Raw genomic sequence first — 17,094 nt, forward strand, 5'->3', positions numbered from 1 at the left:
CCTAGAGCTGGCCGGCCATCTAAACTGAGTTATCGGGGGAGAAGGGCCTTAGTCAGGGAGGTGACCAAGAACCCGATGGTCACTCTGTCAGATCTCCAGAGGTCCTCTGTGGAGAGAGGAGAACCTTCCAGAAGGACAACCATCTCTGCAGCAATCCGCCAATCAGGCCTGTATGGTAGAGTGGCCAGAGGAAAGCCACTCCTTAGTAAAAGGCACATGGCAGCCCGCCTGGAGTTTGCCAAAAGGCACCTGAAATACTCTCAGACCATGAGAAAGAAAATTCTCTGGTCTGATGAGACAAAGACTGAACTCTTTGATGTGAATGCCAGGCATCACATTTGGAGGAAACCAGGCACCGCTCATCACCAGGCCAATACCATCCCTACAGTGAAGCATGGTGGTGGCAGCATCATGCTGTGGGAATGTTTTTCAGCGGCAGGGACTGGGAGACTAGTCAGGATAAAGGGAAAGATGACTGCAGCAATGTACAGAGACATCCTGGATGAAAATCTGCTCCAGAGCGCTCTTGACCTCAGACTGGGGTGACGGTTCATCTTTCAGCAGGACAACGACCCTAAGCACACAGCCAAGATATCAAAGGAGTGGCTTCAGGACAACTCTGTGAATGTCCTTGAGTGGCCCAGCCAGAGCCCAGACTTCAATCCGATTGAACATCTCTGGAGAGATCTTAAAATGGCTGTGCTCCGACGCTTCCCATCCAACCTGATGGAGCTTGAGAGATGCTGCAAAGAGGAATGGGCAAAACTGGCCAAGGATAGGTGTGCCAAGCTTGTGGCATCATATTCAAAAAGACTTGAGCCTGTAATTGCTGCCAAAGGTGCATCAACAAAGTACTGCGCAAAGGCTGTGAATACTTATGTACATGTGATTTCTCAGTGTTTTTTTTATTTTTAATAAATTTGCAAAAACCTCAAGTAAACTTTTTTCACGTTGTCATTATGGGGTGTTGTGTGTCGAATTCTGAGGAAAGAAATGAATTTAATCCATTTTGGAATAAGGCTGTAACATAACAAAATGTGGAAAAAGTGATGCGCTGTGAATACTTTCCGGATGCACCACTGTATTATCATTTTACTTATGTAGTACTTGTTTCTTACCCAAACCTCTGCTGTATGAAACACAGCAACAAATAATCAACCGAATACAAATCTTTTTAAAAAGCCACAAATATTATATATATATGTAAATATTCATAACGTTTTTATCATGAAGACAAAAGACTAACATGCTTAACAGGTTTATAAGTAAAAGACATTTTTCTTTTTCCAATTGAAAATGTAACCTGTTGCACTTAAAATAAGCTTGATATCCAAACTAAAATGGTATTGTTTAACTTAAAGGACAAAATAAATAAAGTTCTATCTGTCTACCTAAAATGAAAAGGTCTGATTTCTTGCCATCTAATTGTATAACTGTACAGGATAACTCCTCCGATTTATTTTTCTCAGTTTATTACTCCACCTCCTTTAACATAAAGGCTAAGATTTCAATCTTTTCTCACTAAGCAAGCCTCTACTGCTGCTCCTTGTTTACACTGCAGGAAGTTTGCAGCAAAAAAAAAAAAAAAAAAGACCCATGCTGGCTTAACTACCATAATACAACATGTACAGCAGCACTGAAATTAAATTACCGCAAAGCTTAGAAAAGTCGCAATTTACTGATCACCGATCAAGTCTTTTTTGTGAAAATCAGCCAAATTAGATTGGTGGCCGATCAATCGAAGCATCCCTACTGTTTATAGTATGATATATGAGAAGAGAATGAAGCAGTTTAATTTAATGAATTTAATGCCATCTGTTACTTAAAAATCAGAGTTAAAAAAAAAAAAAAAAAAAAAAAAAAAGAGGCAGAAGTAGTAATTGGTAACATACATGGAAGAAAAATGGTTAAGGAAATATTTTACACCAATATTACAATTGTAAGAATTTTTTTCATGCAGGGGACTGCAGGCAGATACATGTAAATGGTCATCAAGTATTTAAGTAGTAATTAAATTCGGAACTCTTAAACGTCAACATTATTTTGGAAATGTTAATGTGATCAAGGATTAATAAACTATACAAGACTAAAAGACAGTCTTTAGAAAACTTTAATGTTCATAAGAAACTGGTCTGTTAAAACTGGGCATGTCTTGCCTTTTATGGTCTCCTCCTATGCATTTATTTGTGTGCCCAATTAGTTCACTAGGTATGTAATTGCTAAAATTATAGTTGTCATGATAAAAAAAAACACAAACTTTAGATTCAATGTCATTCGATTTATCTAATAAAGCTAAATTCCCAAAATTTTCAAGTAAAAGCCAAATTTTAAATGAGTCAGTTTTGTTTTAGGTTGCAAACAGATGTGGAATAAATTCTGTTTGACCTTATCAATACAAAAGAACTGATTAACTGGAAACCCGAATTTCCAGAATACGAAATACAAATGCAAAAGAGAGATGTCAGATCACTCAGTCTATGAAGTATGAAACATGTTTCTTGACCTTTCATTTTCCAGTATTGGCAGATTTCATAAGACGATAAATTGATTTTTTTTTTCGAGGAATTCAACCCGTGGTTATTTCAGCCTTGGTATTTTTACTGTCTTATCATTTTTCCTGTATAGCCAAAAAGGTGCACATTGCTGGTTTATTAAAATTACTAGGCTGTTAGAACTATGCTTGCTTGCTTGCCTTATTCACAAATTTTATCAAGTGAATTAAGAGGCCTGAACAAAAAATAAACCCACAAGATGAAAATATTAATATACAGTTAAAAATGTAAGGGTGATATAGTTTCCAAAAAATGTATATATTTTTACTATTTTTCACCTTTCTTTCTAATCATATAATGGGTGCTCAGCATCCAGCCTGAACAAAGAATAATCACAGAGGAAAGATTATTTGCTTTGTTGTTTAGTCATCCAAATTTCATGCATGCATTCTAACCTATGTGACTATAATCAAATGGATCTGCATACTTCACTCTCCTCTCGTCTTCTATACCCTTCATTACCTTAGACAATCCTTCAGACCTTCACTTTTAACTTTTAAAGTATCTTATGAGTGGTGTAGGACTCTGCACAGTCACTTTATACATTTTACTGTTTCAGATTTTAACTTAATTTTAGTCTAGAATAACTTAATTTAATATAGTTACTTTTATTTAATTTAGTTAATTTTATTATATTTTTCTTAATTTTATTATTGTTCCACTGTTTGTTTTTGTTTAGCACAATCTTGGAGTAGACCAGCATTTCACTTCACAGCACGCTGTACCTGAATAACAGTGTGTGTGTGTGTGTGTGACGAATAAACTCTTGAATCTTCAATCTTGATCTGTATGCTCTATAAACCATTCTCATTTATCAAACTTGAAAAATGAAATCTAAGACAATCAGCAAATTAAATGTTTGCAAAAATGCATTTTGTTTCTATTAAGACTGAACTAATGACCTATACATGCACCAAATTTCAGAACTAAATACTCCAGACATGTACTTAAGAGTATAACAATATACAATATCTCACATAAGTGAGTACACCCCTCACATTTTTGTAAATATTTTATTATATTTTTTCATGGGACAACACTGAAGATATGACACTTTGATACAAAAAAGAATTGTTGCGCTACATAAAGATGGCCTGGGCTATAAGAAGGTTGCCAACACCCTGAAACTGAGCTGCAGCACGGTGGCCAAGACCATACAGTGGTTTAAAAGGACAGGTTCCACTCAGAACAGGCCTCGCCATGATTGACCAAAGAAGGTGAGTGCACATGCTCAGCGTCATATCTAGAGGTTGCATTTTGAAAATAGACGTATGAGTGCTGCCAGCATTGCTGCAGAGGTTGAAGGGGGGGGTCAGCCTGTCAGTGCTCAGACCATACGCCGCACACTGAATCAAATTGGTCTGCATTGCTGTCTTCCCAGAAGGAAGCCTCTTCTAAAGATGATGCACAAGAAAGCCCGCAAACAGTTTGCTGAAGACAAGCAGACTAAGGACATGGATTACTGGAACCATGTCCTGTGGTCTGATGAGACCAAGATAAACTTATTTGGTTCAGATGGCATCAAGGGTGTGTGGCGGCAACCAGGTGAGGAATACAAAGACAAGTGTGTCTTGCCTACAGTCAAGCATGGTGGTGGGAGTGTCATGGTTTGGGGCTGCATGAGTGCTGCCGGCACAGGGGAACCATGAATGCCAACATGTACTGTGACATACTAAAGCACAGCATGATTCCCTCCCTTCAGAAACTGGGCCGCAGGGCAGTATTCCAGCATGATAACGATCCCAAACACATCTCCAAGACGACCACTGCCTTGCTAAAGAAACGGAGTGTAAAGGTGCTGGACTGGCTAAGCATGTCTCCAGATCTAAACCCTATTGAGCATCTGTGGGGCATCCTCAAACGGAAGGTGGAGGAGCTCAAGGTCTCTAACATCCACCAGCTCCGTGATGTCGTCATGGAGGAGTGGAAGAGGATTCCAGTGGCAACCTGTGAAGCACTAGCGAACTACATGCTCAAGAGAGTTAAGGCAGTGCTGGAAAATAATGGTGGCCACACAAAATATTGACACTTTGGGCACAATTTGGACATTTTCACTTAGGGGTGTACTCACTTTTGTGGCCAGCAGTTTAGACATTAATGGCTGTGTTGTGTTATTTTGAGGGGACAGCAAATTTACACTGTTATACAAGCTGTACACTGACTACTTTACATTGTATCAAAGTGTCATATCTTCAGTGTTGTCCCATGAAAAGATATAATAAAATATTTACAAAAATGTGAGGGGTGTACTCACTTTTGTGAGATACTGTATGTTAGTGTATTGTGGTGCCATGACAAAATTTTGTTATTAGTCAGTAAATATCCAGCAACCTTCAGACCTATATTTGAAATAAAGAACTGGATCAATGGACAGAACAATCAGGTATTAATTTGTAATTTTTTCTGGAATACAAAGCTGTCTTTTACTGGAGACTTGATACATACACCTGTACAAACAACACATAGTATATAATGGGCGAGGGAGTCAACCAAGACACCTCATCTTGAGTATAAACTGTACAACAAAAATGTTAATGTTCAATAGCATGGTTCATGGTGAAGGTCATTTTATCATTCGTTTCTTTCTAAATTTGTTTATTATTTCATAAGAAGCAGACTCAATCACAAACACCTTCAATAAAATAATAACTAAGCAAATGCCAACAGTTATATAGTAATATTTGTACTTGCATGATTGTTATCTATGTAGAGTTTAAATGTTTTACCTGTGTGTGCATGGATTTTTATCCAACTTTGTCAATTTTCCTCCCACGGGCCCAAATACCTATGTTAGAGCAAATGGTGTCTCACTGGCCCTGGCCCGAAATGTGAGTAGGCACTGTAATGGACTTCCACCTGTGCTTGTGACTCTTCAAACCTCAAAGTAGATTAACCTGGTTTTGGGAATGTTACAGTGTGTGATGTATCTTTTCTTTTCAGTTATATACCTGATGAAGGCTATAGTTGAAATATTGTGTCTTTAACCTTCTTTCCTTTTCAGTGTGGAAGTAACCCTTAACCTTTTTTTCCTTTGAAGATGAACACGGAGGCAGTCCTACACAAACTCCATGTTTATTGTATGTGTCACACATGAGCGCAGGGAGGCAGTCAATGGGCTTGGCTGGACATGGTAAGCCAAAGCAAGGGTTGACTGAGTGCCCTTACGCCTTTTTTCTCTCTCCTCCAGATCCTCCAAACAGAAGCCTGCCTAACTCCACCTCTGCTTCCAGAACACACTCTAGCATTGACCTCACTTCCTGTTCCACCCACCTTGGACGCATCCCTTCCTCCTCTATAAAAGCAGCCACTTTTTCCCAGTCGCCAGTCCTATCTTGGACTTAGTCTGAAGAGACAACTTGGCTCCCTTGAGCATTAATTGATTGCATTGTGTTTTTTCTTCCCAGGAATTGTTAATATACGGGGTGAAACGCAAACCTTTTTTGTGTCTCTCTGGGTCATTTGCATATACCACAAAAAGATTTTTTGTGTTGTTGATTTCTTCTGGTAAAACACAAAGTTTAAGATCAAAACAACCAAAATGTGTTCTAATGTTCTTAGCATGTAACGGATATTACCTGTTTTCTCCACTTCTGAAGATAAATCCTGCAATACTGCTCTAATAAATTCAATACATTCAAATAAATAGACACCAATTATATTAGATATTATTTAAAAATAAATACAGTCACTCAAGTAAATAAAACACTAAATTCAAAACACTATTTTACCTGATGAGGCTTGTAGCAATACCACTAAACCAGCAGGCCTATCATCAGTAGATGGGCCACTCTGACCACAAATGACACAGTCATACAAAATCTCAGCATTCTGCTGCTCTGAAGATCCAAGGTCCATTGCGATATCAGCTTCAGGTGACTCTAAGAATTGAAAGAAATTAAAAGTAATTAATTATAATAATATATACAAAAATGCTTAACCGAAGGAGTCTGACCAGTTAACAGGAGATTCTATAAACAACATAAATGGTATCACTCTAATGCAGTTTTAATTAAAAATGGTAGATACACAAATAAAATGAAAAGCATACAATTGTATTTACAGCCTTATGTGCATAATTGAAAGACATTAAGATTTTGCTGTTCTCCTACAAGCTATTATAAATTAAGTTATTCAGCATGTGACACACATGTAATTTCATTAGAGAGGCGTCAAAAAGTGATAATGAATTTAAACATGGTTTTCTTATTAACAAAAGCAAACACTTTATGCATTAGGCTTACAGGAAAAAAGAACAAATGATTTTTTGCCAAAGTACACATTATACTGAAGGTTTTGAAGATTTGAGCAGAGAGCACATTAATGTTCAAATCTCTTGGATGAGAAAAATTTATAGTAATATAAAAGAAATACTGAAACATTAGGAACATGGTAAACCTTTCCCTGCTACTTTGTATTAACCAACTAAAAAACATTAGGAACATGGTAAACCTTTCCCTGCTACTTTGTATTAACCAACTAAATTATTTTACATTTTTAACAAATGATATAAGTTGAAAAACCATATCTTTTTACTGATAACATTATTTCTCAGTCTCAGTGATTTGTAGTGATAAATATAGTACCATAGGAGCTGATGCATCGCTACAGGACAGGCAAGGAAGGCAATTGCCTGGGGCCCTGACCTGGCAGAGGGTCTTCCTCTGAGGGCACCAGTCTACAAAGGTAAACACTGCAACAACAAATCTATGGGAATCCCCTAAAATCAATCTCTGTTGCAAAAGAGTTTGTGACAAAAGTTACATTTTTTGGTCAAATTAAATGTATCAGCACCATTTTCAGGAATCATAAAGATGATTTACATATCTGCAAACCTGATTTACAATCTGCAAACCTAGATTGACTAGGTTGACTTAGACCATTTGACAGTTTCTGATTTGGCTTGGTCAGTTTCTCTGGTCCCCACTGTAGTTGAGTGCATGGCCAAAATTAGTAGCACCAATTCAGCCAAACAGTGAGTGGGTAACAGTGAGACAGGGGTCTAAGAAGTCAAAATATAGTCCCCTCAGCAATCCAAACTCCTTCCATCACTATTGCCTCTGGTTAGAGAAGTTTTTCATTCTTAGAGTTTATTATGTCTTAAGTTCTGCCATGTGCCCAGAGAGGCTTTTAGCCCAAGTTCTAATTTCAATAGAATGTAATGTTCGAAGGTCTTTGGACCTGGAGAATATAGTGGCTACGCTTTCTCTACCCAACTCTCTTTCACTGCATATTAGACCATTTCTCAATCCTTTTATAATTCTTCTTTCAAAGTATTGATATTTTTAATTATCAAAGCTACATTTTTTAGTTTTTGTCCTTCCCTACTGCTAGCATTCTAACAAGTATTCAACTTTTAGGTGAACTCCATCTAACCCATGAGGTTAATACAGAACTTCCTCACAAAATGTTTTTGTTAATAACTCCATTGATAAATTTTTCTTCTCATTTTGGTGTCCTGCGATTCATTAAATTTATCATATACAGTATGCATGCATAGATACACATGTGCACACAATAAATACAAAACATATTTTTATGTGGTATTGTGAGAAGTGTCCATCATAACAAAATAGAATAAAAAAAAGTTCTAGTTAGTACATCTGAGAAGTTTATATAATGTGGTATCTATGAATCATAAAACCATCAGCAGACATTATTATCCATTATACATTATGTGTTGCTCCTTGCTTTCCCACATTACACACTAAAATTACTACCTAAGCTTGATGGACTGAATGGCACATTTGTAAAATGTATTAAATTTACAACCATTATATATTATAATAAAATGAAAAATGTCTGAGAAAAATTATATTAATTCAAAATGAAACTTAAAAGAAACAAATCAGTACCTAATCATTTTAATTTAGGAAATTAATTTCATCGTAGATTTATGTTTATGTTGTTATTGATCTATTTATTGAGTGTTATACTGATGCACATATTTTTTCAGTTATGTTCATTGATTCATGTTTCATCTAATTTTGTCATAAATGATCCTCTATAATGCAGTGGAGTTGCTTAAAATAGTCAATAATTTCCATCTAATCTTAAAAGGTCAGTGAATAACAGCCTGCAAAAAAAGTTTTTTTTTATTTCAGAAAGCTAGAATATTAAGTGTATCTCAGTTTTCTAAAATTTACATTCATTCTTATTTACTTCCATTTATCCTAATAAAGCACTTTAGCAATCACACACCTAGTATATAATACACTGCTTCAAATACTGTAAATCAAAACAAAAGTAAACTTACATGCAACTAATTTAAAAATGTTTATTTTACTTGATTAGAAATATGCCTAAATATGAATACAAACAGTTAAATTCAAATCACGCATGCCAAGAGTGAAAGAAAGGAAAAGTTGTACATATATATACAAATACACATATACACACATATATACATATACATATATACACATATAGATTAATACACTATATTATATATACATATATATAATACATAATTTTTGACTTGCAGAGGGACACAAAATCATTCTTCAAGGATAACAGTATGATTTGACTTTATTAATGTCACCAAAATGGTGAAACTACAACTGCTATTGAACAATTTATTTCAGTTTACTCACAAAACTGCTACTTTAAAAAAAACTGTAGATGTTTGTTTTTAACACTTGACCAAGTGCTTGACCAATGGCTACAAAGCCCCCTTTCCAATTTATCCACGATTTCTCCATTTTAAAGCTCTGCACCTGTCATTTTGGCTTTGTTTCTGATACAGAGTATCAAACTCCAGGAAGTGTGGACTAGCAATTCTTTAGTAAAAAAGTTACCATGGAGACCATTAGAGGCTCAGGCCCTCCAATATTTTAGCCATAACATCACACAAAGAAGGTTCTCCCTGGTCTACATGTTATAAGCATACCATTGTTTATTGACTGAACTATAAGCTATATATGTGCTTGACCATACAGTATTACTTGGAATTATTACAAGCAGCCTGTTCTATACTCAGCTAAATTAAAGGCTGCTGATCCATTTGCTTACCAGTGATGGAGGTAACTGTGCAGGCTCCCGGATATGCCTGGTAACACATACACACAAAAGTATACAATGACGAAAAATGGTGACAAAGTAGTACTATAGTATGCCTTAGAATTAGTGATGGATGCTATCTATTCATCAGCATCAAAACTAGTTTAATTCATTCACATGTAAAAAGTGGAACACGCTAGATAAACAATAACTTTTATTCTGCTGAAAAGAGTAATTGTTTGGTATTACATGTTCATTCATATTTTCAGAATTGCCATAAGTTAAGACCACCATCATAATGATCAGCCTGTATTTTGTATATCTCTAAACATACAGTAGGTGGTTAACTCAACTGCAGTGTATGCAATGCTTAGTTTTGCCAAGTCCTACACATAGTTGTTAAAATGTATACATTCATACATGCTGAAAACAATTAATCAATTAGATTATGAAAAATTCAAGAAATTCTAACCATATCAGGGATGAGACAGAAACCATCTATAAACACTTAAAAATACATGCACCCACTTATGCCGAATTAACTTAGTGAACCAAATCAAACTGCAAATATGTCTTTGGGAAAAGAAAAACAGAGTATCCAGAGAAAAAAAACCACATGGACATGAGATGGGTGGCAGCCTAGTTAGCACAATGAACTTATGGATTTTCAAAGTCTTGAACACCTAGTCACTCCCTGTGTGGTTTGCTTATTATTCCATGAATTACAATTGACTTGGTGCTGTGTAGTATAATTGTGAGTGGGTGTGTGACTGGGCCTACCTACATACTTGTTACCTATCCATAGCTCATTCTAGGGTTACCCTTAATGTTGCCAAGATAGAGTGTGGCCTTACAGCGCTCTGAACTGGATTAAGTAGGTTTAAGAATGTTATACATGGGAGACTGCACAGACTCCACACAGACAATGACCACACAAGTACTGTATATGAACTGTGAGGTAGAAGCACTGTATTATCACTGTAATCATTGACCAAATAAATAAAACCATTAATCAAATAAATGGTTGTAATTATAGTATTTTTTTTTTATTTTTGGTAGAAAACAGCCTGGAAGGAAGCGAGCATTGTTTGCGGAGAAGCTGTGCATATATTTGATCATCATTCACATGAAATTCCTAAATGAAAAACACTGACTCAATTGTAGTCGGTCTAAAGAAGAGCATGAAAGATGCATATATTTAGTATATAGACTTTAGAAGATGCCATTATCTTTGTCTTTGGCCATCAGCCACAAGAACAAGAACTGCAAACTGACACGTCTTTCCAAACTTGATAGTCCTCCAAATCAAACAAGTTAGAAAATATATGCATGGTGTAACATTCAGGTGCATTTGAGGACTGTGCAGGCACTGCAGTCCTCAATGGACTGAGCTCACCTGGCAGGTTCTAGAATCTTTTCAATCCATTTCAGGGGCCAAAGATCATCTCACCAGTATTGGGAAAGAGGCTGAAGACAGACCATAGTCCATCACAGGGACCACTCTTACTCACACATGCACATAATCGCACATTAACACACACACAATACAATTTGTAACTGCCAACGAGTATAACTAACAAGCATAACTTAAATTAAAAAAATATATAATTAATTTCTTCTTTGTGAATGTCTGGCTGTAGCATTTTTATGATTTGCAAAGCTATTCAGTTATGACAAATGTTAGGGAAAAATAGAAGTTAAAAGCAAACTATTACAGCGAGTGACCATGGTGGAAATCAGTTGAATGTGGAACTCTGATGGTAAATTAGGGTGACCAGATTTTCCCAAACTCGGACAAATGTGTAGCATGTATGCCCACACATCAAAGCTCTCCTTATTTGTTTAATGCTGCTTTATTTCATCAACATCAGAGTGGGATCAGAACATAGAAGGAAAAAAATGAACACATATGCTGCCGCACAGTGGTTGATATGGAAGCAAATTATTGGCAGTGCTCTGTTTTTGTCTGGCTCTTGGTCCTTGTCGTAATGCTATTCAACCTTAACACAAGTAGTTAATCAACCTTTCCTGCTCTTAAGTTTTTACCACACTATTATACATATATTACTTCAAAGAGAGGGTTTATGGGCAAGGGTATGGGCTTACCCCTTGAAGCTTCACATGCACTGTTCTAAATATATAGTGAGGATGTATTGCATGTTTTGGTGGAGCAGCATTCTATTTGATGAACAGCCTTTTAAAATTGAGACATTTTGATATTCAGTTATTTATTGGGTCACACAGCCTGAAATCAGAACTGTCCCTGTTACCATGACGTCTGGTCACCCTAGTAAATTACGCTGACAGTGAAATAGTGAATCACTGTAATCTGCAGATGATGATAATGTGCGGTGGGCTTACTTTAAGGTTAATATGGAGTAAATTTTTCTTTACTCCTATGTATAACATCACAGGCTAAATCACCGATATCCTTGCTTGCATTTTTAATTTTAAGGTACTGTTACAACTTAAAGCATCAGGAGAACTGAGGTGTTGATGCACTAGGTCTCTTTTGTTTGCACTCAAGCTGCTGGGAAGACTTCACAAAGCAGAAACAAATAGCAGAAGCAGAGGTTTCATGTGCGCCTCATTGGACTTGTTTATTGGATGACTGCAGTCTCACGTTCTCAAGCAGCCAGTAGTCATGATTTCTTATTTGCACACGTAGTCTGCTGGTGCTTCATTAACTTGCACTAGAGTTCTGTTTGCCGTCAGCGGCGGCTATCGGAGATGAAAATGAGGAGAATATATAAAATATACAAGTTGATGGAACTGCCGTCAAGGTAAAATTGAAATAGTAAACCGATTTATAGGTGAGGTCTCACACATTGTTTCTTTGCTTTAAGACAGATGAGTTCATAAATTCAACCAATGCTTCTTAATGGAAGATTTAGAAAATATAAAACTAAGTACAGTGTGATCTGCTTAAAATATCACAATGAAATCTGGACTAATCTGGTCTTGACAAATTTCCACAAAAATAAGTATGCCACATTTCAACAAAAGTGGTCCATTAGCAGCCGAAGTGCTTCCGAAGCCAAGCGAATGGACAGGCAGACAGACTTGGCTATTATAATAGGTGCATCCTGCATGATATGCGAATGCACCTAAAAATTAGCCTCCTTAATAGGCACATTACATTAGGCCTCCATGAGTATTAAGCCAACCAAAAGAGAAAGTGTTAATTGTTATTCTTACTGAGTATGTTGTTGTAATACAGGTATATCTATTATTTAAAACACATCTTTAATTTTTTCATTTGTGGGAAAAGAAAATCAATCCTATTATAATTCTAAAATCTAAATCAAATTAAAAAAAATTGAGTATGTCAACTTAAAAAAAATATTTCAAGTATAAGGTTTATTTTCCAAACTCTCTTAATAAAATGCAGGGTCTCGTTATTCAGAGTCTATTGTGGCACAGCACCAAGCGCAAGGAAAGGGACAAAATAATCAGAAAATACTGACTTCTGGAAATGTAGCTATTAGTGTGCATCATGTCAGTATTCAACAGCAATAAGAAAAATGACTTAAGGGATTAAAAACATTGAGAAGTCCTTAGATGCCAAAAACAGAAATAGGAAAATTCAGAGAATATGACTCATTTGTATGCTTCTTTTTGCATTAGTCACTCTCTTCGTGCTACTACATCAATGTACTGTAGGTTTATTCCTTAAGCAAGGATTCCAGCTGATGACTAAAATATAAAAGAAAAATATAAAAATCTAAAACTTAACTTTAAATTGTTAGCTTGCTTTATTCATGTGATCAATTTCTGTGTTTAAAATTGTGTGAATACTTCCATTAAAATATTTGAAAACCATATTTATATTATTCTGAAAAAATTTAAAATGGTAAACTCTAAAAGGTTTGTCTTTAAAAATAAATTCTTAAATTTAAAAAGAACAGTTTGACAATGAAATAATAGTTTTTTTTAAATTAAAATAATGAAATATATTCTCCAGCAGCCATTTCAACAGAGACCATGCAATTAGATTAAACCAAATCACAACTTTATAGTTGTTCCTGCATTTCTGTAACTGCAGTTTCCCTGACTGATGTGTAATGTGTGGGGACACAAACATAAGAGGTACTCTTCTGCATTTCATTCAGATTCTTTAGCCATGAGGAGGCAATGCTTCCTAGTTTAAAGGTTTATTCTTATAATGGGTAACTGACATCAATTTTGGGTAGTATAGATTCTCACATCAGCTGACTGACAGGCTCATGGATTTCCCAAAAAGTTGAAACAATAACACACACACTCCACCTAAAAGAGTAATCTCAAAACCCAAAATGTGTTCACATGTGTGTGTGACATGAATCAAAGGCCCACCCACATCTAAAGTGGCATAAAGGCAATTACTTTCTGTTGCTCAAACCACAGTCCTCTTCCTATAAATTGGGATGTACAGTGGAACCTCTAGATACGAGTTTAATTCGTTCCAGCACTGAGCTTGTATAGCGAATTTCTCGTATCTAGAACAAACTTCCCCATTGAAAAAAATGGAAATCCAGTTAATCCGTTCCGCACCCCAAATATATTAACATAAAAATCAATTTTCCTAACAAATAACACTGATAAATTATATATACTGTAGTCTACCTTTAATAAATAACACTGGTAAATAATATAACTGATTATTAAAAGAATCAAAACAGGTGTCCAAAGTGCAGTAGAGCATTCAATAAATCTTTAAATAAATAATCCTTAAAACAGTTGTGAAGTGGAGGTTTAAAATACACAAGAATAACAATCCTTTAACACGAGGTTAAAACGTCAAAAGAATGCAGTCTTTAAAAAACAGATGACAATCCCCGGTGCTTCTTCTCTGTTAGCGTCTCACCTGCGGGCTCTGCAACAGGCGAGACACTCTTAATGCAACTGACCTTCTCTACACCGTCCTGCTTCAGCTGTTTGGCTCGCCTGTTCAGCTCACTGTTCAGCTACACGCGAGCCTGCACTCGCTCGCTCTCCCGCACCGACATCCTACTGCTGCTGCTGCTGCTTCCTGCCTCCTGCCTCCTCCTGCAACCTCCGTTCTCTCTCCTCTCTTTTCTTTTACTTCTTCTCCCCCTTAACCGGCTCGCGCTTCTCTATATATGTGGGGAGGACATGGCAGCTGCAGCCCATCAGCCACAGGAACAATCACGGATGTGGGCAGTTTCCCACCTGTGCACTTAAGTGAGAAACGCAGACACCGCAGATCGCGGCTCGCAACTGCTACCACGCCTCCTCGCTAAGCCGCGACCTATACCCACAGCCTGGCTCGTGGCTCGTTACGCGAGCCAATGCTCGCATTTAGATCTGAATTTTTCGCTCATACTTTCCTCGTATTTTGAATTTCTCGTATACAGAGGTGATCGTATCTCGAGGTTCCACTGTATTAAAATGCACTGCAACCTCAACATGAAGTTCTTTTTGAATTTTCTCTCTCACTTTCTCTCTTCAGTGTTTGTTGTTAAGATGACAATATGCCTTCTAGTGTGGCATGGGTACTAAAATTATGACTTCAGTACTGATAACAGCTTTCTGACGAGAGTACCGTTGCCAAATAACCAAATAATGGTTAACTCCCCACAACCCCATCATTCCATCATCAAATCAGGTTCCACACTATTTAGCCTACTCAGAGAACCACACAAATGTGTGTTGCACCTATTGGGCCATATAAACACGCACCACCCTACTTTGCTACAAGTTATTGTTTCCCTTTAAATTCTTCAGTGCATTAAAATTTGCTGTTCCCCCCAGAGTCTGTGAGACCAAAGCATGTCAAAAGAGAGGGAGTGATTTAGTGTAACTGTACCATATTGAGGCTACATCCACACTACTGCATTTTTGTTTAAAAACAAGGTATTTTTAAACAAAAATGATCTTCATCAACACTTGAGTTTTTGCATAATTTTCAAAAGGATCCCTGCCATACTGTCTTTGTCAATCTGGCGCCACAGTCTCTTCACCTCATGAACTCATCTGTCAGATCCTCCTATCTATCACTTTCTCATACGTGTCTCTGCTGTCAGTCTTTTCAGACTGAATGTTTAACAGGTTGTGAGATCGGAGTTGAGGAAATTTATTTTACTTCGTGCAAGAGAAATGAAAGCACTCTGTGAGCATCAATGACGTTGTTTCACATACTGTCGCAATAAAAAGTACAATAAATAGCGACAGGCATAGAATTCACACTTGGAGGAACTTGGACAGCTTGGACGCAAGAAAAATAATATGAAAAAATCTTATTTTTATTACAGAAGTATCTATTGATCATTAAATTTGTATTAATATCTTAAGATAGCACAGTAAATAATAACATTATATAAATCTCTCTATTATAAAAAAAAATCCTGGGAGGGAGACTAGGGAGACGAGAGGTGATCCTCTTGGAAGACAATTTGACATCCCGCGACACAAGGCAGTGAGACAACATTTAAAACAAGTTCACGGACATCTAACCAAGCAGTTGTTGGAATGCTTTTGGCAGACAGACATTATGTGCTCCCAGCTCTTAAAACAATGACAGGCAGAACACGCAGCTTGCCAGCAGCAGGAAGCCAGCAGATGATTCGACCACTTCTCCTTAGTGTGTGTTCAAGCCCCCAACGACCCCCCCCCCCCCTTCACAACGCAAGCAGCAGAGACATTAAGTGGCAAAAGGACAGCTGCTGTACACGCTTTTAAACGATCGACATGCAGCTTGACAAAAAGAACATGCAGCGCAGCAGCAGCAGAAAGACAGCAGATGATCCGACGGCATCTCCTTAGCGTGCGTTCAGCCGCCCTTCACAACACGAGCAGCATTATACGTCCTGCAAGAAAGATTTAACTACGCCTGGGGCCGGAAATAAAGAACAAGTATTGTTTTTACAAAAGTTTTAAAGTAAAAGTGAATGTAATGCATATGTAATAATTCTCATGAAAATAACGGTCTCTTTAAATTGTATACCAAACCCAGGGGTGTGCAAGCAAAGCAAGTAGTGGGGCAGAGCCCCCTAGTACTGGAAAAAATAAAGAAAAAGGAAACAGGGTAAGAAAATGGATGAACTTTAAAAAAATGTTTATAAAAACCAATAAGCAACTCCTTACGTACATTTGTTTGGCAGAATGCACAGCATAGCCTGGGTGATCTTTTGACCTTGAAAACTCTTTTCTCCAACACCTCACCTGAAGTAGTTTTCATTTTTCTTCCCCCCAGCCATCTAACCATAGCATCAGACATAATGTTATAATCTTTAGACTTAATTTAGCTTTTAAATCCATAATTAAGAATTCTAGTTTATATGTTATCTGTTATTTGTCTGTCTTCATTAGGTAAGTATACACTGATTTATTGTTACTTACCATTTTTGGCATTTGTTTATTAATTCACATACTCATTTATTTTAAATTTATGATTTTTCTTTTTTTTCTTGCAATTTTCTCTTTTATTTTGTGTTAAGATCCATGAGCTATAAGTTTTGCATTAAAATGTGCTACTGAAAAAAATGTCTTAGTATGTTGCAAGTCAAGTAAAATGATATTGTAGAACAGTGTTCCCAATGCTCTA

At 36.7% G+C, this 17,094-nt stretch overlaps 2 protein-coding genes across 2 annotated transcripts in view; both read right to left on the reverse strand.

Moving 5' to 3' along the window:
• The window catches only part of LOC127528918 (uncharacterized), a 469,030-nt gene that overhangs the window by 302,500 nt on the left and 149,436 nt on the right, over nucleotides 1-17,094 (reverse strand). The gene's annotated exons all lie outside the window — the stretch shown is intronic.
• Nucleotides 1-17,094, reverse strand: part of ubr3 (ubiquitin protein ligase E3 component n-recognin 3) — a 279,977-nt gene that overhangs the window by 124,431 nt on the left and 138,452 nt on the right. Inside the window, 1 exon segment of the mRNA XM_051930608.1 lies at nucleotides 6,281-6,430. Coding sequence (XP_051786568.1) covers nucleotides 6,281-6,430 — 150 coding nt within the window.

The sequence above is a fragment of the Erpetoichthys calabaricus genome, chromosome 8 (genome assembly GCF_900747795.2).
Source record: "Erpetoichthys calabaricus chromosome 8, fErpCal1.3, whole genome shotgun sequence".
NCBI classification, from domain to species: Eukaryota; Metazoa; Chordata; class Cladistia; order Polypteriformes; family Polypteridae; genus Erpetoichthys; species Erpetoichthys calabaricus.